The 26,507-nt window shown below is 52.3% G+C and overlaps 1 protein-coding gene across 2 annotated transcripts in view; it reads right to left on the bottom strand.

The window, feature by feature from the left end:
• The window catches only part of Mapkapk2 (MAPK activated protein kinase 2), a 42,458-nt gene extending 16,272 nt beyond the window's left edge, over positions 1 to 26,186 (bottom strand). Inside the window, exon 1 of one of the 2 annotated variants that reach the window (XM_087194001.1) lies at positions 25,688 to 26,186. In XM_087194001.1, the coding sequence (XP_087050127.1) occupies positions 25,688 to 25,969 (282 nt within the window). In that variant the 5' untranslated portion in view covers positions 25,970 to 26,186. Of the gene's footprint in view, positions 1 to 18,403; positions 18,583 to 25,687 lie in introns of those variants that run through there. The other variant, XM_087194000.1, reaches the window with a different exon arrangement.
• Between the last annotated feature and the right edge of the window lie 321 nt (positions 26,187 to 26,507).

Genomic DNA, 26,507 nt, shown 5'->3' with positions numbered 1-26,507 from the left:
ACGCATGCCGCAGTGGGCTGTTTGTGTCCTTGAAAGATCTAAAAGGTTCACCATCACTGCACTGGACTAAGCACTCTGGGCTTTGAGGACTCACGGGCTAGCCAGGGGGGAAACAGAAAAGATACGTCAACAAAATTGTTTTTAAAACTCTGCCAACTAAGAGGACTTAAGGAAGTGGTCTCGATCTTTTTGTTTAAAGGGAAAGGGAGAAGCAGGGTCGACACTGGAGCATAACGGCCACTTCTGGCAGAGAAGAGCAGATCATCAGCTGGACCTTCACCGCCCAGCCTGGCCTCCCTGAGAAACCACGGCAAACTAGTCTCATTGCCTTTTCAGCAGAATGAATAAAGTTATTTACCAAAAGAAGGGCAGACACAGGGGCCCTGACCACTATAAAGCACGAAGACAGTCTGTTGCCGGACCTTTGGGATGACAATGAAAGAGGGCGTGAGGTGACAAAGCATTTAGAAGATATTTGCAGTGGCTGTAAATGACCTGATAAGGTGGTGTTTAATGGCTGGAGGACAAGCTGCTGAACCCTAACATGCTGAACTCCCTGTCCTGCCAGTATGCTTCGGGGCCTCAGTAAATGGCAATGACATCACCACCCAGCCAAAGCAGTCAACCTCAGCCTCTGGCACTGCCTCCCTCTGCCACAGAACTCATCCAGATGCATCGTGGAAGGAGCCCAAATCCATCGTCCCTGCCCAGTCTTGCTGCCCCTTCTCACTGGCTTCCAGCTGGAACATTTACTCTGTTCCAGTACACCCAAGGGCACCTTCGGAAGGACAAATCTGAGCAGGACATTTTCTTCAGAAACATCTCCACTGGATAAAGGATAAAATCCTGAACTTGGTCTTTCCCAGCTCCTACCTTCATCATCTCTACCCTTACCTCCAACTTCCCCCTCAGAAGTGAGAGCAAGCCAGACTGCCTGGGAAGGGGCACAGTGCCCACACGTGAGCTCAGCTGAGCTTCATGACCTCTAACAAGCCATGTCTTTGGATGACTCCAGTCTACATTATCAAGGATCAGCATGTGCCAAGTGCCTGTGAAGTCTTTCTAACCACTTTGAGGCAGAATCAACCCCTCTTGACTGAGAGATGGAGGGAGGAAAGGCAAAGGGTACAAAAAGAAGATGTATTACATACATGTACCAACTCCCCACAATGACTGCAACCACCATGGACTACAAACATACTAATAAAAGAATAAAATAGGATTTCTTTCCTCTCAATATATTCCTGGTATGGCTTACATCTAAACTATCTCCCCAAAGTCTCATGTGCTCAAAGGTGGAACCTGGTGGAAGGAGATGGGTCACCGACGGTGTGACCTGGAAGGATGCACTCTTGTTCCCAGCTCCTCCCTCTGTTTGCTTCCCGACCACCATGAGGTGAGCAGCATTCTTCTGCCTGGAGCCAGCCAGCCACAGACTAGAACACTCTGAAAACCATGAGCCAACATAAACCTCCCCTCCTCTAAGTTGCAGGTCAAATATTTCACCCCAGCAACGGGAAAGCTGACTAACACAATTCCCACACAACTGTTAGACTCCTGGTGTTATTTAAAAGACAGTTCCTCCTCCTGCTGGGCTGGAGGCTGCACCATCTTCTTCAGCAAGTTTATCAAACCTGCAAGTGACACACATACATATATACCTATCTACATACATAGGTGATGGTCGATGTGCTCGGGAGCAGGTTTTTAAAAGATTACAGCATGGGCCGGGGATTTAGCTCAGTGGTTCCGCTGCCTGCCTCGCAAGCGCAAGGACCTGAGTTCAAGATTACAGCAGAAGGAAATATGGAGTGGGGCATGGTGGCACACACCTGTAATGCCAGCTACTCAGAAGACTAGGCTGGAGGATCTCAAGTGCCAGGCCAGCCTGGGCAACATAGTGACACCCTGTTTCAAAATAAAATTAAAAGGGCTAAGGATGTAGCTCAGTGGTACGCTGCCTCCCTAACATGAGTTAGGCCCTGGCCGAGGAGAGAAAGAGAGAGAGAAAATGAGGCAAAACTATCCCCGCAAAAGTCATATAGTAGCAATCAAAAAATCATTCACAATAGCCTAGGAGGAGAACTTTCTTAACTCAGATCTGAGGAACACAAACATGAGTGAGACCAAAGGCTCTGCAAGAACCCAGGCTGCCTGGCAGGGGGCACAACACCACCTCCCACTAGCCGTGGGACCCGGGCGAGTGTCCCAACCTCCTGGCACCCCAGATCCCTTAGCTGTCAAACAGGGATAATAGCAGTATCTACCTGGGGGGGCTGTTGCTTAGTTAATAACAACGTAACTGCACTGAGAATTGTTCCTGGCTCCACAAACTTTTATTGTTTGTTGTTGTTTTTGTTATCAAAAGCTGCTTCCAAGAAAAGGAAAGAGAAAGTATAGAGCATTCTGGTTACAAGCAGGAGTCTAAAACTAGACTGCCCCAATTTCAAACCCCAGCCTTAAGCTTGGTAGTTTGCCTGGCCGTCACCAGCTACTTCACTTTCCAACCCTCCATCATCCTCATCCATTAAAGGAGCTAAGGACAGGGACTAGGGATTTAGCTCAGTGGTTTCGCTGCCTGCTATGCAAGCACAAGTTCGATCCCCAAGTTTGATCCCCAGTACCAAAAAAAAAAAGGAGCTAAGGACAGTCTCTGTCAAACATAGCCACATCAGCACTGCCTATTTCAAACTGGAAATAAAATATCCACAAACAAAAACTAGTAAAATATATTATTGTATATCCACACCATAGGATAATATGCAATTATCAAAAAAAGAGGTAGATCTAGATACACAGATATCAAAAGCCCTTCAAATGGATACTCATCCATGAAAAAAGGCAAGTTGCAATTTGATCATATATGATATGATCCTAATACGATCCCACTGCTGTAAAGAAAATTTTTTTCGAGACAGGGTCTCACTATGTAGTTCAGGCTGGCCTTGAACACACTGTGTATCCCAGGCTGGCCTCGAACTCACAGCGATCCTCCTACCTTAGCCTCCTGAGTACTGGGATCACAGGCCTGTGCTACCATGCCCAGCTCATAAGATGTTTTGAAAAAGCAAAAGCAATGTGCGTGCACGTGTGTCCGTGTGCGTGAGTGCTCACCTTGGTTTCTACAGCCACGTGAAACCATAAAAATGGCCATGCAAGCCAGTCTTAATCACCACTGGAAAAAAATCGTAACTGTCTCATGACCTTTAAAATTTTCTGTCAAAACAGTATAAAAATACTGTCAAGTTATACATGAATGAGAAAGTTGCAAATAGTAAAACTCATATTTAGTATACTGTAATTTAGAATACTGGAGATGCCGAGAACAAGTGCTCTACTTCTCTGCGAAATGCTCATCCTGAGCCCTGTGAACAGAGCTTGCCTCCCATCATTTCACAGACGCCGCAAAGTGAACCTTTCTATTCTTTCACGTGCTCATACTCCTCTGGGTCAGCTTCCGACATTTTATCCTTGGCATGTTCCTCAAGGTGGAGCATCTGCACGAGTGTCACTTACGTGAAACTTTGTCCCAGTGGCGCCCCACCTCTCTGCCAAGACCCCTTCCCCGATGATGGCTATGTGCCCCCACCTTCTCCGAGCTCCATCTGCACGTGCAGAGCCCGGGACAGTGGCAATGTCCGTGTTCCCGTGGCCAGCTGTCTATTCTATAACCCCGTTACGTTCGGCTCTAACTTCACTTCCAGCATTACTACTTTCTATTTCCTTGCTGAAATTTCATGCCACTGGCCAATTCCCTCTACAGACTATCCACTTTTTATAAACCAACACATGAGTTTCTCAAGGAGGTAAGGAGGCAACACAACCACACTCCTTCCTGTCTGAGTGTGAGACGCACAGATAGGCAGCGACCAATCACCGGCTCTTAAAGAAGAAGCATGACTGGCCTGTGACCATGATGAGCATCTGCTACGTACCTAGTGACTTGTGGACTGGGGCACTACCAGCAAAGTTCATACCCCACACAATTACTCAGAGTTAATGTGCCATGACAACTGAAAGGTGAGCAATGTTTTGGAGGACTGGCATTGACTAATCCCTGGTAAATGAAATTCATGCATATTACAACCATAGAAATAAAGGAAGACTGTACAAAGACCACAATCTGGAAGTGTATCACTCTTTAGTGACTCCTGACTACGAAAGAGTTTACCCTCTGGGAAGATCTACACTTGGAAACAGTTGTCAATCTGGGCTGATTTTGCCCCTCAGGAGATATTTGGTAATGCTGGGTGAAATGCTTGACTGTCACAACTTGAGGGGACAATTAGATGACTTCAACTGGCATGTAAAGAGTAGAGGCAAGAGAAGCTGCTAATTCCTACAAAGCATAAGACAACCTCGACCAAACAAAGATGTATTTGGTTCAAAAGGTCAGTAATACCAAAGCTAAAAAATACTGTTTTAAACCCACGTTTTTACTATCTTAATGTTAATTCATTTCTCATCAGGTGGTGGCAAAGATTAAATGAGACAATGACAAGCAGAAGTACACAATCAACACTATAATATCAGAGGCTCGAGATTACTTCAAGCTGAGCACCTTAATACAGCCTTAGCTTCGTAGTAGTGTTTCTGACAGTCACTCATGTGATCCCACACTGATGTGCCACCGAAGGGTGAGTAATGCCTTCAGATTGGTGACAGATGAATACCTGGATCATGTAGGGATCCAAATCCAACCATGCTCTGTCCGTACTTCTCACACATCTAGAACCCACATCTAGACCACATTTAGATTCCAGCACTCAATTCTGGGCAGGACGTTTGACAAAAGGGCTTGAAACTTCCAAAGGGGGACAACAAGAGTGTAACGGATCTGGGAACCACAACCCGTGAAAACAGTTCAATCAGCAGGGACCACTGGCCCACCTCCCAAGCTGAAGTGCTGGGTGTGATAAGAGTCCTAAAATTCTACAGAGCTGTCACAGAAAGTGGCCTTACTGAGACCCGCCCTATGTGTTTCCTCAGGGAGATTCATTCCAGGAGCCTTTCCTCCACAGCAGGAACTTTGTAAGGTGCTCCTCTCCCTGGCATCAGTAGAGCAGAGGAGTCTGGTGAGCTCGAGAGGGGAACTGGACTTTGGATAAGACATTCACCTACCTGAGCAATAAAGCACTTCCTAAGAGTCACATTTTGAAGTGCAGAGTATATGAGTGCTGAGAGCCAGGCAGGAACAAGAAGCAAGAGCCTCCTGTAACACAGCAAGCACACTCCTAAGTATTTATCTAGCGAAATGAAAACATTACATCCACAAAAAGACTTGTGCAAGAATGTTCCTTGGAGCTTTATCCATCGCAGTCAAAAACTGGAAACAACCCAAATGCCCATCAACAGAACAGTTAACCAAATTATATCAAGGCAATGGAATATTATTCAATGTAAAAAGGAACAAAACAAGCAACCTTGCAGATAAACCCCACGCAAAACTGTTCATACCGATTATCCCGTTTATATGATGTTCCAGAACAGGAAAAACCAAACCATGGTGAAAAAACAGTCAGAACCATGATTTTCTCTGAGGGGTGGTTAGGAAAGAACATGATGGAACTTATCAGGACAATCACCTTTTTTGTCTACGTGCTGCAGAAGCTTGACTTGCACACATGCAGACATTCATCAGAACTCACCAAGCCTGTAGTAACAACATAAGACTTAAGCATTTCACTGCTATATAAATCTTCATGGGACAGTTTTTTGGTTTTTTTTTTTGGGGTACCGGAGATTGAACTCGGGTCCTCGCCCTTGTGCAGCAAGCGGCGAAACCACTGAGCTTTATAAATCCCCAGCCCTCGCTGTTATATACATCTTAGCACCCCAAAAAAGATGCATGCACAAATAACTGAACTCTAATTAATGCCTACATATGCTGAACCGTTTAGGAGTAAAATACAGATGTCTGCAAATTATTATGAAACGCATCCCAAAAATAAGACTGGACTGTAAATGGACAGAGACTGAAAGATGGAAAGAGGCTGGATAAAGCAAACACACAGGAAGAGGGGAACGGCAGTCTAGATGACTGAGCATATGGGTGTTCACTGTACAACTCTTTCAAGTTTGCCACATATGTGAAATGTTTTACAATAAAATGTTGTGGGGAAGAAGTGACAGCCAGTAGCAAGAACCAAAAGGGAAAACAGAGGTGGTTGGGAGGTCATGGGAGGAGAGTGCAAGGGGAAGAGAGGATCAGTTTCAACCTCCACAGAGGTCTCTCAAGGTCGGAATTGCAAAAGGCCAAGCTGACCTGGGAAGAGGCAGTACTGGCTAGGAAGGAACACAAGTGAGGCTGGTGCTCAGAACTCTGTGGTCACAAGCTCTTGTTCCTACAGAGCCAGTTCCGTCACTATGAGACTGTGTGTGTGGTCAGGGACAAGTCTCTGCCCCTCTGGCCTTGGCTGAAGGGATCCACGCACAAGGAAGGGCTCATTTAAAAGATCCCATGTGCTTTCCAGCTCCAAGCATCTACTATTCATAGCATCTCTGAAAACCACTTTTCTAGACAGGAACCAAAGAATGCAGGTGCCAATCACAGCTCAGAGAGCTCCAGCAGTTTCAGACAGGCTTCACCCTTCCAACAAAGGCAAGAAGCCTGCTGTTCTGTCAATATGTCCTCAGAGAAGGAGCCTGGGTATAAGCTGCTCTCAACCGTAAACATGTGGATGATGTACTTGGTGGATCAGCCACCGCAAATACTGAATCAACAAGCAAAGGGCTCTCCTCTGCCCCACTCCCCCACACCCATGCCCAGCAGGTTTCTGGGATACATGACACTATGAAACCCAAAAGAGTTAAGGAGATAGATCTGTTGGGAAAGTAGATATAAAAGTAGTAGAAAAAGAATTCACTAACATTTTGAAAAGTTCAGGGCCAGGGATTTAGCTCAGTGGCGCAGTGCCTGCCTCGCAAGCACAAGGTCCTGAGTTCCATCCCCAGTAACAGAAAAAAAAAAAAAGGAAAAAAAAAGTTCAATTTCAGTAATTTTGAGATTACCTACTCTAGCTCCCTCCCTGGCCCCAATGACATTGATCATTTAAACCTGACTGCAATTTCCTATGGTATGGTCAGCTTGATGGCCCTACGCCTCAAAGGCATGTATGCTGGAGTCTACCAAGTGAGACAAGATGCCAGAAAGCAGAGCACCTGTTCCAGCCCAGTTCTGCACTTACCTCGCTGAGTACCTACAGACTCTGTCTCCTCCTCTGTACAATCCACCTCCTAGTCTATCCAACCAGATGCTGTGGATTCCCTGGAAAAGCACAGGAGAGCCAAGGAATCCCTCTCAGATGTCAGTGCTCTCAACCAGCCCCTTCCTTCTCATCTGAGCCACTCTGGTTTGCAAGGAAACCCAAAGGATCTAGAACTTCCTGGCCTCACCTTAAAAAAGAGGGATACACATGCCTCTCAAGCCAAAGACCATTACCTCATAAACCAAAAACCACCTCCTGCAGGGCTTCCTTCCCATTCTCCTTGGGAGGGCAGACTGCTTAGAGGTCAGCATTCCAAAAGGGGGCCCCGGGGCAAGTCTGGAGAGCCTGGGCGTAGGGAAGTCCCATTCTGCACTGGAATAACTATGGCCAGTCACCTAGGGAAAATCTGGGATCTTCGTCACATGAGACAACAGGACATCCTTTGAGGTCCAGATGTGTCACAGCTGCAAGTAGGCCAGGATGGGAAATGGAGGCCCAGTAAGGCTAGGACCTGTGCGGAACGGGAGAGTGAGAGTAAAGCCGCACCCAAGTTACATGCCTACTACACACTGGAACCACAATGTGCACTGGGCTGATCGGATGAAGGAAAGGCAGGTGAGGAGAACCTGGACAGGGAGAGACTTAGACACCGCCCTGATTTCCAGCCTTGGGGCACAGCAGCTCGAAGGCTTATTGTCCAGCCAATGTCATGACCTGAAAAAAACTGAAGATGTCTGAATAAGTCAAGTCCCACCGAGGGGTAAGAAGGAATTTCCATCATGACCAGTTTGTCTAAAAGAGGCCTGAGGGTCTTGCTGCACAACGGATGCACCCCCAGCTGACAGAGGAAGGAAGAGTCACCCCACCTTCCACCCATGGGCACAGGCCTTCTCACCCTCAGTGAGTCAGAGGTTCCTGGCAAGGGCACCCTCCCTGGGAGCCACAGCAAGTCCTAGGGAACAGAGCTGCTGGCCCCTCCAGCAAGCCTGGGGCCCAGGATTCTGGGAGCACAACCCCAGCCAGCAGTAGTGGCTAACACTCCTGCTTCTCAAACCAAAACTGGCCCACCCGGACTTCCAGGCCACACGGGAGCCTGGGGAAAAGTATCTGTCTTTTTTCCTCTAACAAAAGGCAACCCCGTCCCGGACTGAGTTTGCTCCTCGCCCATCTGAGAGTCTGGGCCTCTGCTGGAGCTGAAGAAAGGCAGGCAGCAGGACCAAAGAGCTGGAGATAGAGGAAACTTCGCCCTAGTTCCCGCCAAGGACAGCCTAGCCCAGCCCATCCCCCACTGTGGTAGGAGGAAAGCCGCCTTCAAAACTCAATCAGTCAATAAAGTAGGCATGAGACAGGGAATCCTGGCTCTGCCTTCATTACACCAAGGGCTCCCAACACTGGCAGCAGACGATCCCCAGGAAGAGTGCCTGACTCTCAGCCCGCGTCCCCACTGCCACTGTTCTCACTGCCAGTGTCCTTGGAAATAACCCTGGGCTCCCGGCAAAGCCACACCAGAGGGGCCCTGAGGCCTGCAACAGGCCCTGTTCCAAGGGAAGACTCCAGTGAGGCCTCCCAGGCATTTCTCGGGAAGCTGGCATCTGGGGACCATTCATTCATATCTCGCTTCCGTCACCGATGGTCTAAAAGTAATTCTAGCCAAGGCTCTCAAATATTGAAAACTACACCAACTTCAGTAAATCTACTTCACAATTCTGAGCTCTTCCTTAAATTTCAACTAAAATGCCTTTATCTCAGCTCCCCCAGTACTAGGGAGCTTAATGCCTCTGCCCTAGGTCACCTCACAGTAGAGAGGGGAGGAAATCTCCAACCCACCTCCTTCTTGCTAGCTGCCCCTCGAGAGCCAAGAGAATCTCCCCCATGGAAAAGGAGAATACAGGGAGATAGGGGCGCCCTAAATCTCGCTCCCCTCCACTTCCAGAATTAGCAAGCAGCTGCCTCAGGATCCCCAGCTCTTCCCTGCTCCAATGCCCAGGCTCTGTGGGCAGCCTGGGCCTCAAGCAGGGATGGATGTCTGCAGACTGCTCATTCACCCCCACAGTGCAAACCGCCGCTTCCCAGGCACGACAGATGTAGCTGCTATTCAGTGTTTTCAAGCCAGGACAAAAGCTTCTCCAGAAGCACAAAGCCAACAGGGATGCAGACACGGCCAACTCCAACAGAAGCCACCTGGCGGGCCGGGCCCCTCGCTGCTATACCTCCCTGCACACAGCACATGAAGACCTTCTTTTCAAACCTCTCAGAGCCGCATCGACCCAAGTACGGTGATTTCCTGTCTGAATCACAGGACAGGTCTCCCAGGGGGCAGACACTGTATTGCCTTTCTCAGATAGTATCCTGTAGGATGTGAAAAAGAATTCCGTGTGTCAGAAGCACTAAGTAAAATAAACTTAGACAGATTCTATGAATGTGGAACGTGGCGGAGGATTTAACATGGCAATGTGCACTGCAGAACGTTCCAACTGATGGCATCACGGAGCATCTCAGGATTGGCACCTGTACTCAGAGGAAGGAGTGACTCCTTCCTCAGTGCACCTAGCTCACCTACCATTCAGAAATATAAGAAATGCCATGCCCATGTTTCCTCCATCGGCTTCCACTCATCAGGAGATGAATGGACAGACAGGTGAGCACGCAGTGTATCTTCACTACACGGGCCCAGAGGTGAGGAAGCTCCAGCAAGGACCATTAGAAGTTCATAAAAAGAACCTGAACCTAGGCACACACTCCAGCCACCCTTGGTCGTGCTTCTGCCACCAAGAAGAAGAGTCGGACCCTCAGCTGAGCCAGCAGGCTTCCTTTCCTTACCAAATCCGCTCCACCCCAGACTCACTAGTTGCTTTACAACTGGCTGTAAGGGGGACTGGGTGACCGCCTGCAGTGTTCACACTCGTGCTTCATAAGAAGTCACCACCACAGCCGCTGCACGTGGTCTGGGCAAGCACAGCCACCAACACCACTAATTTCAGCACAGAAATGTGAAAGGAGAGGAAGGCCAATGAAGCTAGACTAGCCAGGGGCCTGAACGCTCCTCACCCAACTCCCCTCCATCGTGGGCCAGGTAATGACGCCCAGGTAACGATGAGGAGAGGCACTCAGACAGAGCACAGGTGTTCAAAATTTCCCAGAAATTTCATATTCAAACGAGATAGCTCAAATTTTCCTTTGGATTTGAAAGTACTACCCCTTCCCACTGAAGCAAAACTTTCAGACAAACTCTGGCTTTGGGATGGAAAAATACAGCCCCTGTAGCTTGGGATGGACGTGTGGAAAAGACCCTGCCAGTAGCCTCTCTGACTTCCTGGGGTGGGCTTTTTGGTTCGCTCATAACCAACCAGATCTGAAAGGGGGTCTCCTCTGGACTCCGCCCACAGATGTGCAGAGAAGCAGGTGCGTCCCTCACCCAGGTCCCAAGGCTCCAGAGCTCCACCCCTGCACAGGAAGCCTCTGCCCCCCAGGCAGGCTGTCCTCACTCTGAGGCCTGGCTGTTCCCAGCATGCCTGCTGCTCAGAACGCCTTTGGTGTGGTTAGTGTCTGGGTACCATCAAGAGGTTGGGGAATCCCTCCTGCTGCGGCTCTGACCTAGAAGGGAGGAGGCCCTAATGGTACCCTGCTCCCCTCCTGTCCCCAGTAGCATCAGAAGGAAACAAGATGAGGCATCATCAGGCAGTGCTAAAGGACCCCTATTTAAAAATATAAACTAAGTATTTTTAAAAGTGTGCACATTGTCACCTTATGATAAAGGCCAGAGTTTATTCCTACCGTGTTTTTCCCAATTTCTCTTTTTGCTCACTTGGCAAAATTAGTTCAGTCTGCAGACACTGGGTGAAGAGGTCACTAACGTGCTTTCTATGGAAGCCCCAGCCCAATATCCTAGAGCAAGAAGGAAGTCGTGAGGGTGCCCTCACCAGCCCTCTGCCAACACCCAGCCCAGCCCCTTCCCTCTCAGCTCTTCTCCAGGCTAAGAGAATTCTGTGGCCTAGCTCACTATTCCAATTATCTCCTATAACTGGGCGGAGTTGTTTGGAAGCAGCTGCTTCTAAAGATGACACTTCAATGCTTGATTTAAAAAACGGTATTGTTTAAATACCAGTTTTGCCTCTGAAACTGCCAAAGCCTCATTCCCTGCTTGTTCATTATCAACTGCGAAGCAGCGCTTTTCTCCCTGGAGCTGATGAGCTGCCGGCCACTCAGGGCAGGAACACCGGTGCCTGGAAGGGCTTCAGACCCTGGGGCAGCTGTAGCAGAATCCAAAAAAGGACTGCCAAAAATGGAGCCACTCCTGTCATGCGCCTGGCACTGCGTGCACACCTGGAGATACCAACCCCACGGGCACAGTCTGTGACCTCAAGGAGCTCAGTCCAGCAAGGGAGGTCGAGGTGGGGACAGTGTTCCTGCCCTGGTACTTGTGGTACAGCTGGCTCTGCCTGGAAATGGAGGCATGGCCCGGTTAAGTCTTACAGGTGCCTCAGAGCATAACACAATTTGACCAGAAAGGAGACAGAAGGATGGACACGTGGAGGACCAAGAGAAGACAAGAATCGGCATGCATGGGGTGGGAAGGAGCAATCAAGCTCCTGGAAGGGTGGGGGCAGAAAGGAAGGTCAAACCCAGCTTGTTCTCATGCCGTGATGAGGCGATGGTCCTTTACAGAGGTAACTGGAGATCTACCTAAGGTCTCCTGGGCAGAAGCGGTGTTTGTGGTAGTATCTGAACAGGGGTGGGTGGCTGACTCCCTCGATGTCTGGAAGAAAGCCAGCTGAGTGCTCCTCAAGAGCCTGTGTAACGACGCCCGCCAGTGGGGGCGGGACGTAGAGTGGAGGGGACACCTCGCCCACCCCAGCTGGACAGTCCCTGGGACCCTGTCTCTGCATCTCCCCAGCAATCTTGGCAGATGAAGCAAGATGTTCCCTGACTCCTCGTGGCAGGGGCCGCGTCACAGCACGCTTACATATCTGCTGAGCCTACACGAAAGCAATGGAGGTGACACATTCTGTAAGGCTCTGGAAAAGGCCAGGAGCACCGAAGGATTTTACAGGGTCATGGAACCAAGTTTTTGACTCAGCAAATGTAGAACTGTACCAACATTAACTTTTTTAATGGCATGGAGTGAGCTCCCCATCACTACAGGAATCTGAGCACAGGTTAAAGGGGTGGTTGCCAAGCCCAGGTAACTGTCACTGGGAGCACAGTAAACACACGATCCTGATCCTGAGCGCCACCACCAGAGTCCAGAGGCAGAGCGATCAGAGGAACCGTCCCTTTGTGCGTCACCCACAAGACAGCAGCCCGGGCTGGGAGCCACACGACCAGATGATCGCAGTCCTGAACACGGCAAGCCATGGCCTTCTATGCTCTCATCGGGGCCTCCAAACCTCTCCAGCCTTCCGCAGGTTCCCTTCCAGCTCAGGTGAAGCCTCACCTAGGAGCAGGATGACTACCTCAGGGTCCCGAGATGACGGGAGTTCTGCGCACCAGTTGGCCGTGGAGCACTGACATGTGGCTGGTGTCTGAGGAACGGGGTTTTCAATGTGATTCAATTGTAATGCTAATTTAAACAGGCACACATGGCTACTGGCTACCAGACTGGCCAGGGCAGCTGCCCGCAGAAAAGGGTGAGGCCACCGTGGGAAGCAGAAAGCAAGCCAGTGCCGGCCCTGTGCCCTCCACATGGTGCTCTCCGAGCACAGACCAGAGACCACCTCAAAGGAAACAGGACGGAGTCCCGTGCCCCTGAAAGTGGAGCAGCGGTACAGGGAACAAAGCACCCAAACAGAACGCACCCCTCGGACTTTACCCTCTTGTGCAAGAAAGCAATGAGCACCAGCACGGTACAGCCCTGCTGACTCCCAGCTTCCTGGGGCTTCCCGGGGCAGGCCCACCCTTCTAGGGACGAGCCAGAGCACCGCTTACTGACTAAGGACTGCACCAGAGAGAGAGAGAGAGAGAGAGAGAGAATAAAGAAGAGAGAGGGAGGAAGGAGAAAGTCAGCTCCACTACTCTTCAGACTTCAAAGGCTTCCATCAGGAAAATCTATCAACTGTACTTTTCCAAGCACAACTGGATTCTTGCCCAGCTCCCATACCAAGGCCTCCAGATGAACATGTTCGGTCGACAGTCCTGGTTTCTGCCTCCCACACATATTCTGGACCTTGTCCCCAGTGTTGCCCAGGCACGGTCTGGAGCTGCCAACAAAGCGTGGTATGCCTCAGCCTTCTGGGACACTAAATAAACACACCCAGAGTGGCAGCAGAGACGCCAGGTGGGCTCCAGGAACCCCCTGCCCTGTTCAGACAGCTCCTGGCCTCCAGGGAGAGGCAACCAGCAGCCTCGAGGGTGTCTGCTGCTGCAGACCTCTCCTGCCCAGTCCGGACCACAGGCAAGGCGACTCCTTGAGGTTCTCCCAGGTGATCTCAGCCCTCAGGGGCCACAGCCGGCCTGCTGCAGACCCAGTCTGAGAGGAGGGAGCCTGGCAGTACACCTGAGGAAGAAAGGCCAAAGGAATACTACACTAAAGAGCGCTGGGGGGCGGGGGGAATAACCACATCAAAAACAAGTCCTTTTTCTGAAGTTACTGGAAAATGTTTTTTTTTCCTTCTATCTTACTCTATAAAAAGAAAGAAACAGAAAGACATGTTGCAACTTCCTTTGTCACAGCACATGCTCAGGAAAAAACAGACCCAACCCATTGCTTCACTTTCCCATCTGCGTTAACGGACGGACGGACGGACGGATGGACGGACAGCACGAGCCAGAGCCCTGCCTCCTCTCACCCAGCTCCAGAGACACAGGAGGTCAAGAGCACCAGCCTCACAGCCACAGCCCCCAGCCCCGAGCTCCTTCGTGAATATGCCCACTCCTGCACCGGCATGGAGAAACACAGGAAGGGCTCAATACTCTGGAGGAAGAGGGATCCTAGGAGGGCCCAAAGGAAGACAAAAACCTCTGCCACAGCTTGGCCTAGTCATTATTTCTCGGTATGGCTTTGTTAACTCCTCTCTGCTCTCTTGGGATGGTCCTTAACACCCAGTTCCGAGCCCCTGATTACCAGGGGAGACACCACCTGTCCCTCCTCTGCTCATACCCAGCCAAGTCCCTCCCACTTCTCAGAAACCAGGCTGTGGACCACACTTTCATCTGCGCCCTCCCCACGGGTCTCAGGTGTCCACAAAGCATCCCACCAGCCACACCAGGCAAAGTGATTCCACCCTGGAGAGCCCACCGTGTAACTCTGCTTCCTTTACCTCTGCCACGCACCTACCACCTGCTCCCTGACCTTTCAGACCACAGACCACCTGCCCCGGAGGGCCGAGTGGGAAGGCACCTGAGAAGGTACCATTCGGAGTCTGAGGGCAGACTTCTTTCATGCATTTCACACACACAGGTGATCGCTCCCACTCTGAGCTCTAAGTTTCCAAAGGCAGGGCCTGCTCCTATTCTTACCAGTGTAGCAATCTGTACAAAATAAGCATCCTAGCAAATTAAATTGTTAGGTCACATACTGCACTCTAACGGGGCTATAGAAGAACTCCTAGAAAGGCAGTACTGCGAGTTATAAAGAGCCTGGTTTTAGAATTAGGTTCTCTCATCATCTATAGCCTTTGACCTTCGCATTTACTATTCCTTCTGCCTGGCATCCCCTCCTCCACCCCAAACATGTGTCTCCAAGGCTCACTCAGCATCCCCTCCTCTGTGAACCCCTCCCTGATCTGCCGTCCACAACTATGATGCCAGGCATACACTCCCGCATTCCAGCCCCTTCCAGCCCCACTTTCTCCTTCGGACCGACCACCGTGGATAAGCTGTGCATTCAACTGATTACGTCTGTGTCTTCCCTAGACCATGACCAAGGGCCATGCACGCAGGACTATGGCTTTTGTCTGTCTTGTACACTGATCCTAAAATGATGCTTAGTGCTTAGTAGGTATTCAATAATTAACTGCTAGTGAGTTACTCTGAACATGTTTGAACACGTTTCCTCCTCTGTAAAAAGGGGAATTTACTTTGCAGTATTATTTCAAGGATTAAAAGGGTATGAGGTAAAATATCTGACAGAATGCCTGATACAGTGCTCAGTATCGGCTCAAGGAGGGCTGGCGACTGATCTAAGAACACTTCAGAGTTGTGATCTGAAAGTATCAAAGTCTATCTGCCGTTCTGATCTATCCTTAGGGAAGCCAAAAAGTCACTCTCTGAACTGGTAATTAATTTTGAGTAATAAGTTGCTTTGGCTCTCAGGAGGCCAGAAGGCACCCTGAGGCAAATCCTGCTTAGAAAGGCAGGAGTCCAGGCTAAGCTGCTGGGCACAATCACCCCTCACTGTTCCAAATTCCTCTCATCTCATATGGCACGCATATTAAAGGGCTCTAAACCCAAGGAGAAGGCCCGGACTGTTCCTCCATCCTGGGCTAATCCTCCCATCTGGACCTCCTGATGGCCAGTCAGCAGGGAAGACAGGAGGCAGCCACGGAGGAGAGTAAACGTTTATAAACACTGGATGAATGAATGAAATCAGCCTTCCACAAGAAGGGTGAAGTAACACGGGCCTGCAGAACTGAGAGAGCGGCACCCAGACTGACCACATCCTTCCCAGCAGCAGCTCATCTTCCCAGCAGCGAGGCTGCAGCAACAGTGATGAAGAAAGGGAGTGAGGGCAGGAGTCTGGCAAGCTCAATCGGACCCCTGTGATTACAAGCCAGGGAGATGAGCAAGGTCCAGGCAGGCTCTGGGGTATCTGCAGGGCCACACAGAGGGTGCAAAGCCAGGTCCCTCAGATTTCCCTTCCTGCACAAACCTGCTGTGCATGGAGATAAGTGGCCCCAGAAGGTTCCAGGCTCTAGGAGACTCGGTGCTCAATGCTGGTCCCTCTTGCAACACACAGGCAGGCACAAGGCCAGCCACTAGATGACCCTGGACTGTATCTGTGTGCCCCTGTTGTGCGGCTGAAGCTAACCAGTAAATGCCAACAACTGTAGGAAAGTTGGCACACGCCATGTCTGTCCCTCCCTCCATTAATGTTCTCTAAGGGGCAAAAGGGTCATCTCCATAACAGAACAGGAAAGGGAGGGGCCCTGGGCAGGGAGGAGGAGGAGGAGAAGGAGGAGGAGGAGGAGGAGGAGAAGCATCAGTTCTTGCACCTCTTGTGGCAATCTGAATGAAAACTCCATTCGAAGAAACACATGGTACCTCTGCCAGTCAGCAGTGGCCAGTGGGTGGAGGGAAGAAATGCCCAGAAAGCTGTTCTGGGAGCAGCTTCCAACAGACAGAACAGGGACGGCAGACAGGGGATCTTCCCGAGCTACTGGCGCAGTCTCAGAGCACCCAGCCCAGGGCTGTCACTCCCAGTCCGGCCATGCCCTCAACCCTGACTGTTTTTATGAGGCCATGGAATCACTACATGGAAATACGAGGATTAAAAAAGGAGGAGGAAGAGGAGGAGGAGGAGGAGGAAAAGGGGGGTCTTCAAGGAACTTATTATCAAATATCAAATCCAAGGTCCAGGGATTTAGCTCAGCGGTTCAGCTACCTGCCTTGCAAGTGCAAGGACCCAAGTTCAATCCCTGGTACCAAAAAAAACCAAAAAATATATCAAATCCAATACCTAAAGAAACACCTTACACACGGAGAAGTGCATTTAAAATGCCACCACAGACAAGAATGCCATGGCAGTTTGATGGGGAGGGATAGAAGACTCACCACCACTGCCTCGGCCGCCACCCCACCCAGCCCAGCCCATGCTGGAGATGGAGCCTCAGAGCCTAGTGCACACTGAGCACACGCTCAACAACTGAGCTGTACCCCGAGTCTCAAGACTCAGTCCTGGAGTAGCAGGTAGAAACAGATAGGAGAACACAGGGAGGGCCAAAATGAGACAGGTAGAGACCTGCAGAGGTAGAGTGGGAAGCAGAGTCCTATTAAGGAAGCAATACAAATCAACTAACCTGTGGGACAGGGAGACCGGACCCAGATCTGGGAAGGATTTGGAGATCTCATAAATTCAGGAGACAGGAGAAACCATGAAGGGGTTAAGCAGGGAAACTACACGGTCAGAGCTGGGCTTTGGGCAAACTAATCCCCACTGTGACCGAGGAGGAGCAGAAGGCCAAGACCTTCACAGCAGGGCTGAGGGCTCTGGGAGTCAGCTGTGCTTTGCTCTTCCCCCAGCCCCTCGCCACCACTTCTCTCTATCCCTTCCTCCTCTAATTACACCTTAAACCCAATTTGATTTGCTTTCAAAGAATCTGCGCCAAGGTAATCAGTTCAAGTCTGCAGAGTCAAGGCAGTGAGGCTCAGTAGCACAGGGGAGGAGAACAGCAGGGCACGGTGTCACTGATGTGAGAGACAGCTCTGCCCAACGGGACATGACGATCGTGGGCCTGGCGTCACGGGAACACCACCACTGCTCAGCGTTTCTGTAATGCGGGCCTTAATAAAACAGGTCACCACACAGCTCAGTGCTCCCTGTGGCCTCCTTGCCAGCCACTCCAGCACAGCTCAGAGCACAGCCACCTTCGTTCCCTGGATGCTTTGAGCTCCAAACACCAGCCCCTCTGCTCCTCCACTGCCTGAACCCTCTGAGCTCTGCAGAAGCCAAGGGTGACAAGCAATCTTCGGACACATGGCTCCAGTGATGTCTGCTCCTTAGAACCCCACCAGCCTTCCCTAAGAACTACAGGAGCCAGGGCCGGCAATTTAGCTCAGTGGCACAGCGCCTGCCTCGAAAGCACAAGGTCTTGAGTTCGATCCCTGGTACCAAGAAAAAAAAAAAAGAATTACAGGAGCCAGGCAAGATCCCTAAGATGGGGCAGGAGAGAGAAGGAAGGGCTCTTGCAGGGATGGGGGCTCCTTCTGTCAGAGTTAAAAATAAACGCTTAGCTACTACACCCAGCTCCTCCCCACCAGAGGCCAATCACAAGAAATGAGGCCCCTGGGACGGAAGGGAGAGGAACTTGGGGAGCCGTGACTTGGTTATGTGCCTCCACTGAGGCAGCGGGATCCCCAGCTCCTACCTCTGGGCTCCCATCCGCGCTGCCCACGAGCCCTGTCCCCCAAATACACCTTCATCCCAGAAAACACACAGAACCCGCCTGTGCCATGATCAGTACCAACACCTGTCCAGGGATCGGAAAATCACAAAGGTGAGAATGCCAGAGCCACACTGAAGGAAGCCCTCTGCCCCATACCTCTGGGCCCGGCAGATATTCCGCTAGCTGTGCTTTCCCCATCTCGCTCCGCAGGGATCCAGGATCCTCAGCAGGAGAGGAGGGGACCGGGCAGTGCAGAGATCACCAATACCTCTGCCCCTGCAGTCAGGGGGAGAAGGAAACTCACGCTGTCCCTGCCATGCTCCATACAGGAGGCTGCGCTGGGAGGGCCAGAGGGGTGATGGGCAGACTCGGGAAGGGCGTGCAGAGCCAGGCTCAAATTACTCTTGGAAGCCAGCAAGATGAGGTCACACTGCAGAATGCGGTAACCCAAAGCCCAGCGGTGACGTGGGGAGAGGCTCACTTAGCTGCAGGACAGGAGTGTGGGCAGGAGGCTGTCGGGTGAGGAACTGTCCCGAGCAGGTTCTCCCACTCATCCCCTGGCAGGCAGGCCCGCTTGGAGGCGCAGCGTGAAGGGTGTCAGAGCTAGAAGCCTAGTGGAGAAGACTGGAGAACCCTTCACCCTCCTCTGTCCAGCCCTTTCCCTACTGAGAAATGACCAGGTGGCGCCACAGAGCCTCTGTCCATGGGAGTCCAGGCACCGGAGGAAGCTCCAAACACAGCTCATTTCCCTCACTGGGCACGGCGAACTGACCCCACCTGCCCTCCGAGGCGGGAGTGGACAGGCGAAGAGGGAGGATGCAGGGGAAAGTGAGAGCGCTGGTTCAGCAGTGGGGCAGAAGGCAGACCTGGGACGGAGCGCAGGGCCTGGCTGAGGGGAAGACCACAGCGGTGGCAGGTTTACTTTTAGCTGGTGGGACAGAGGGGCTGAGTAGCAGGCCTGGTCCCCAGGCAGGAGGCCAGGCAGCAAATGGCAGTACAGGCTGGCAGCCTCCTCATAACACGGATGCTCGAAACGGCAGCGAGGTGGGCAGCTCCTATCTCCGCAGGGAAAGGGAGGGTCACAGCGCAGGCGCTGGCACCGCAGGCTCGGTGAGTCCCCCTTCGCCTCCTCTCCTCGGCGGGCCTGGGACTGGAGAGCTTTTTCACCTTTGCTTCAGGCTCCAAAGAAGAACAGTCACGGGGATCAGCCAGACCGAGAAGCCACCACGCCGCAGCTGCCTGACCCACCACCTTCTCAGAGACAGAAGCCGCCACTCTCCACCCCTCCAGTGAGTCCTGTTCCCATGTGGGCAGGGGCCAGAGCTGGCCAGCGGCTCCCTCAAGAACAAGACGATTGTCCTGTAAGCCTTTGGAGAGCTCATTCTGAGTACAATGAGCACACAGTGTGGCTAGTCTCGGAAGGGAGCCTCACACACAAGTAGGGACTGACCTTGAGGCCCTGTCCTAGACCCTTCTGACTGCCAGCTGGCACACGGAGGTGTTTACTGGACCCGGGCATAAACTCCCCAAGAACTCTACTATGCCAGAGGCCACGTCCAGCTTCATACCCTCTCCTGTTTTCCTCCAGTGAAATCGGGCAGCCGGGTACACAGCCCAAACCTCCAGGGCTGAAACCACTGCTCTTGTCTTGAGTGGGCAGGAAGAAAGGACAGGACAGACTTTTCCAGGAGTCCTTCCTCCTCTTGCTTTCTCAGGCTCCAGATTTCTCTTCTTACCCAGCCCTCTCTGGGGGCTGAGGGGACCTGGATACCAATCTGGGAAGCAGCCCCAGCTGTCGGCTCTGGATAGCCCCTCACCCATAACTGTCTGGGAGTGATGTGAAAGCAGGCATCCCTGAGCAAACCAGCTACACACAAGGCAGAGCTCGGCAAGCGATCAGCGGCCACACTAACCCCTCGGTCAGGAGCCCTGTGCAGGGCACCGGCTGTGCAGCCAATCACAGTGGCTTTCAAATACCCCACGACCTCAAAGGGAGTCTGGAGTGAAAAATAAAGAAACCCTCATCTCTGTTGCATACCACCAGTATGCTATGGTTCTCATGATTTCAATGGGAGAAAGGCACCTCCCCAATGCCTTGGGAGCCCATCCTCTCTCAGTGGCAAGCTGGGATACCTTCAGGTCCTCACACAGCAGAAGGAGCAGCTGGTCAGTAGTGACTATTGATTACCTGGAGCCCAGGGCTACGCCTATCAGGCATCCACGCTGGCCCAGACACTGCTGCCGGTCAGACATCGAGCAAGGCACCACCCACCTTGCCCTCCACCTCTGGCCCCCAGCACAGCCTCCTCCCCGGTCCCACTGCCAGCACCAGGGGCTGCTGGTGCCCGACCCTCTGATGTGGACACCGAGGCCCAAAAAGCTTAACTGACCTACACAACGCCACACAATTTGTTAGGACACAAAGACTAGAACCATCTTTGAAGTTTGGCTGTTACTGCTTTTTGCTGTGTTTTACTTCACTTTCTTATCTAGCACATAACTCCTAGAAGCAGGCTCTTCTCCACTTATTTATATCTATACTTTTATAGAGATACACATATGCACCTACATCTTAAAATACATAACATCAGTATTTTCTTAAAGACCAGAAAAGGCCCCACAATCTAACTGGGCCACACACCTGGTGTACATTTAGCTGCCCAGTGGCACGACCCTCTCCCTACCAATGGCCCATCTGAAGGTGGCTTTGGACTGCCAGGTCTACAGTCCCAATACTACCCCCTCTAACAACCAAAAGCCCAAGGAACCCAGGCCACGGCAGGTCCCAGGGAACCAGGTGTGCCAGGGCATGGCTCAGATGCCAACGCTAAGTAAGACACTGAACCTTTTGCACCCGCCCGCCCAGCCTCTTCCTCATTGAGAAGGAAGGAGGCAGGAGAGACGGCCAGGAACTGAAGCTCTGGAGTGGTGTGAGGCCCGGCTCCCTTTACTCATGGGCCTAAACCATTAACCATTGCAGCTCCAGCAAGGAGCAACTCTGTGCTGCCCACAGCCTCCCGCCATTGTGCAGAGCCACCTGGAAAGGTGCAGCACAGAGAAAGGGGGGAAGCCCCTCACATGGGCCTGAACAGAAGAGAGAGGCAGGAAAGTGCAAATTCCTGTGCCACAGATCTCAGCCCATCAGGGAGAGTCCCAGAATGCTCAGGGGACGGCAGGGCCGCTCGAGAACTGTGAACGACTCAGATGCTGGTACTGCACTGTGCTTCCCCACCTTGGCGGACAGTCCCCCAGCACAAAGCGCTCCATCCCTGCTCGCTCGGGCCCAGGATTCAGCCAGGGACTAAGTTTGCCTCCGGCAGTCCTGAGGCAGCCTTCCTCCCAATCTCCGGTACCTGCTTCATAAAGAACTCAGCAACTGATGAAGTCCAACCCCTCAAGGTCCTGAGTAGTCAAAACATCTCAAAAGTGGATACTAGGGGCCGGGGATTTAGCTCAGTGGTGCCGCCGCCAGCCTCTAAAGCGCAAGGTTCCAAGTTCGATCCCCGGTACCAAAAAAAAAAAAAAAAAAAAAAGTGGATACCAATACCTTCATCCTCCCCAAAACAGACCACACCAATGTGTCCCTGAGGCCCCGAGAGGACTTGTCTTTCCCCTCTATCAGCCACATATCCCAGATATTAGCTGGAGATTATTTTCAAGCTCTATCAAAGCCCAGAATCCAAAAGTGAAAAAGGACCACGAGCCAATCCGGCTTTGATCCTGTCTCAGTGATGCCAGGCACCCTGCTGCAGTCATAGAAGTCAGGGCCAAGGCCAGCCTGGGCATCCACAGAGCAGAGCAGTGGCTCAAAACAAGGACAGGGTCTCTCAAAGCAGAAACCAGACCCTTCCCTCAAAAATCTACACACTCAACTTTAGCTCTTCCTAACCTTTCTTTACAACATTCTGAAGTCCCTCAAATATTTTAAAACTTGCTTCACCACAAAGCTGAGTTATGCTCATTTCTGAGCCCACCACCTGGCTCTCCTACTCCTTCCCTCTACATTATACACCCAGCTTTACCTCAGCCTCTGCAGTGCTCCCTCCAGGAGCCATCACACATGCAGCTACACGACCAGCAAGGGAATTTGTAATTTAGTTTCATTCCTTCATATTTATTAATTCTAATTTAACAGCCACACCTAGGTAGTGGCAACCATGTTTGATAGGGCAGCCTTAGACTACGTTTGTTCATTTTGCCTTCTCCAGATAGGTTTCTTGACTCCCAAAATTTTATAGGTCACCTTATACAATTATATCCTCCACAGGACAAAAACTATGGCAAATGCTCAGCAAACTGTTAACTAACCGGAACCATACTGGACATAGAAGAGGCTGGCTTGGTCAGGCTGTCATTCCACCTAGCAAACCCCAACCTGAGACAGCCTCTCAGCCAGCTGCACTACCTGGCTGCAGTCCCACAGGTGCACAAGATGCGCTGTGCGGAACAGGATGCTGCCTGGGGTAGGGAAAGGATGTGGGAACTCTGTCTAGCAGGGTCCAGAACACCAAGACAGGAGCTAGTCATCTTCCCTGCATGACGCCAGCTGAAGCCGCGTCACAGAGGCACATAGGTGACCCGAAGGAGGAGGCCTGCTGGAGAAAGGAAAGAAGAAACTACAGGTCACTGTTTCCTCTAGACTGCAGAATGGAAAGATAAACAGGTAAATTATGACAACATTCCATATTTCATAAAGCAGAAGCATGCTTATCAGTGTTGCACAGCAGAGTGGGACAACAGTACAGACTTTAATTAAATTTGTTCAGCTAATACCTGAAAGTTACCACGATACAATGAAGCAGGAGGCAGCTGAGAAACCCCACGGGAAATACAAGCAATTAATATATGAAAGGGTTGAGACTAAGGGTCCTGGCCAAATTAATAACAGAATTCCCATATTCTTCTACAAATAATAATAAAGATTTAAAGCAGACACTCCCTAAGAAAGGGAGAGAAGAGTAAATAAGCTTGCTCTTGCACATGTAAACTCATGCAGCTGCTGCGTTGAGGACTAAGACTACAAGGTGGCAGACACCCGCCTGGTGCCCACGGCCAGCAGGCAGAGAGCCAGTGGTCAGAGGAGCTCCCCCGCTCAAGAATGGGCAGCAGCCAGCCTCAGCCTGTCATCGTCACTGCAGTTGGGAAACAGCGGCCTGAGGGTGGGAGTCAAGCAACCCGGACTCTACTCCGTCTGCCGAGTGCACACCTGTTCTACCCCGACCGAGCAAGACACTCCTCCACTTGGGGCAGTGCTTTCGCATCTGTAAAATGGGGGAGTTGGATGAGATGGCCACTGAAGTCCCTTCCAACTCTGCCCAAAAATTCTCGGCATGACTCAGAACTTCACAGGAGAGGTGAGATGAGGTCACCAAAAGCCATTTAAACACCAGCTCTTCATGACAGCAACAGAAAAGCAGCACGGTGAGTTGGGACCATTTGTTAAAGCACTGGTTTTACTTCACAGGGCAAAGAGGTCACAGGACCACAGAAAGGGAACCAGCACCTGGCCAGCCACCACTTCCAATAAACTCTCAGGACCACAAGGAAGCAGACTTCCTGTCCCCAGGAGCAGCTGGGCACGGAGGATAGACAGGTCTCCTCCCTTCTGCTCAGGAACCTTCCCAATGGGGTCCCCAATCCTGCCTGATGATCACAACTTCTTCCCTTACTTTATAATCAAAAGGCTCCTATTTCTGAAAATCGTTTCACTACTCAGCACCCAAAGTTAATCAAAATTCAAGATCAGGAAATCTCTTTGTCTCTGAAACAGGATTCTTTGAACTAGATTCCCACAAAGCTGTAATTATGTCTTGGCCAATATTAGGGCATGAAAGTGCTGTTGACACTACTGTCCGTCACCAAATGCCATATTCCTCCTTTCTTCCTCTCGTATTAAGTTTTAACACAAAGATGTGTGGGAAATCTACAATTTAACAGTTGAGTCAACTTCTCAACTGAGAACAGGCTGCCTGTCAAAACAGACTGATTTCAGTCTTCACACACTTCTAACCAGGAAAGGATAAACCATTCAAAACTATTCAAAGGAGAAAAATACCCAAATTTCTTCCTATTCATTAGGACAGAAATCTGAACTGCCACCCAAAAATCTTCTGGAGTATGGTGCGGGTGCATCCGTGTGCGCGTGTGTGTATTAAACAGAGTAAGGAGACGTTGAGAGCTTTTGTTCTGAAGTCTTTATACTCCAACTATCCAAGAGAAAGAACAGCCAGCGTCTCCACGGCTGATGGGCGAAGGCAGATGGCAACTCAAAAGAGACAGAGAACACTCCTGGAAAGCACGTCTGTCACTTCCTCAAGGGTACAGAGTAACTGTGGGCAACGTGCATTCACTCACCTCCAATCCCAAGGTCAGGGCCAGTCGACCCAGGCTCCTCCCCGCCCCCTCCCCTCTCCTCCTCCCCCTGCTACCCCCCCCCCAGTAGGGAACAGGAGGTCAAAGGCATAAATGTTACAGCGTTCAAAACCCTGATAAATTTCCTCTCCGACAGTCAGCTAAGCAACAACTGAAATCTCATGGCAGGGGCCTACAGAAGAAAGACAGACAGAAACAAAGAAAGAAATCTGACAGCGCTGAGGATGAAGGCAGAAGGAAAATAACTTCAGAGTTCTTAAAACCCAGAAACTGGACATGCTGCCCGCTGCAAAGTACCAGGTTTTTATAACTTCTGATTGTATGTGCCATCAGGCCCACCCAAAAGTCACAGCTGAGGTTCGGACGTGATAACTAAAAGGCAGCTGGCTGTGCAGACTGAAAGGGAAGAGAAAAAACATAGCACAGGAAGTATTTCTCTCCCCCTCCAGTCATTAAGGCACCCCAGGGGAAACCCACCTGTCCTGTCACCTTTAGGGATGCGGTCTGACCTGAAGGCTTCTGGGGAGAAGCCTTTCTGCGGGCCCTGAACTGGCTCAGCCTCCCCCGCCCCGGCCCTCGCGGCAGCCTCCCAAGGCCATTGTGTGCAACTTCGGAAGTGGAGCGGTCCCTTCAAGCCTCACGCTGCCCTGCCACACCCACTCGAAAAAGAAAGAGAAGACAACGGCCGGGTTTCCCCGGGCCGAGACCAGCGAGGCCCCCGCTGGCGCCCAGCCGCCCGCGGCCGTCCCGGTTCCCGAGACCCGGCTGGAGCGGTCGGCGGGGCCGTGGAAGCGGAGAGCCCGGGCCGCCGGGCTCCCGTCCCCAGCCCGCCCCGCGCCAGGCCCCGGGAAGTGAAATCACACATTCCGGCTCCCAAATAAGGAGCGGGGCGAAGCAACCCCCGGAGCTCCGACTGCTCCAAACCGGCCGCCCAGCCGCTCCCTGGGTACTGGGCCCTCTGTGCCCGCGGAGGAGAAGGCGGGCGGGACGGAGCACGCTGCCTGGGGCGCACGAGCCCAGGACGGCAGAGCCCGCCCGCCTCAGCCCCGCGCCAGCCCGCCCGCCTACTTTCAGCGCGAATTTCTCCTGCGTCCGCTTGCTGAAGATCTGCAAAACTTTGCCGTTGATGCCGAGCCCCAGGACCTGGCTGGTGACCTTGTAGTCGTCGATGATGGCGTTCTTCTTGACCTGCAGGCCCGACTTGACGTGGAACTGCGGGAACTGCGGCGGCGGGGCCGGGGGGTGCGCGGCCGGGGCGGGGGGCTGCGGCGGCGGCGGCGGCGGCGGCGGCGGCGGGGCCAGGGCGGGGAAGGGCGCCGGCGGGGCCTGGCCCGGCGCGTCGGACAGCATGGTGCCCCCGCGCGGCGGCGAAGTGCGCTCCGGGCCGGAGCCGGCCGCCCCGCCCCGGCCCGGCTCCAGGCTCGGCGGGTCGCGGGGCTCCGTGGGTCCCGCCGGCCGGTGCCCACCGACCCGGCTCTCCCCCCGGGGGCCTGGCGCTCCGGGGAACGCGCGACGCGGGCCGGCCGGGGGGAAGCGGCCGCGCGACGAAGAAGCAGCCCCGGGGCCGGCGGCCGCGTCACAGGCTCGTCTGCGTCCGGGGCCGGTCCTTAAAGGGGAGGGGGGCGGGGCCGGGGCGGGGCGGGGCGGCCCTTAAAGGGGAGGCCGCGGGCGCCTCGGCGGGAGCCGGGACCGGGGACTGAGGGCCGGGGCCGGGGGCCGGGAGCGACCTCGTCCGCCTCCTCCTAGGGCCACGCAGAGCCTAGAAGGCGGCATGTGGAGGCTACTGAGTAATTCGGCTGGAAAACCCGCTGCTGCCCAGCTGTCTGCCTCTCAGCAGCAGCGAATCGGGAGAGGGGCGCCCGTCCTTTGGGGGAGCCCGGCCAGAAGA

This window comes from Heterocephalus glaber, unplaced genomic scaffold (assembly GCF_053883595.1).
Source record: "Heterocephalus glaber isolate CG9 unplaced genomic scaffold, H.glaber_assembly_v1.0 deba00001600, whole genome shotgun sequence".
NCBI classification, from domain to species: domain Eukaryota; kingdom Metazoa; phylum Chordata; class Mammalia; order Rodentia; family Bathyergidae; genus Heterocephalus; species Heterocephalus glaber.
Note: the sequence above shows the minus strand (reverse complement) of the source record. Positions and strands in the feature narration are given on the sequence as shown.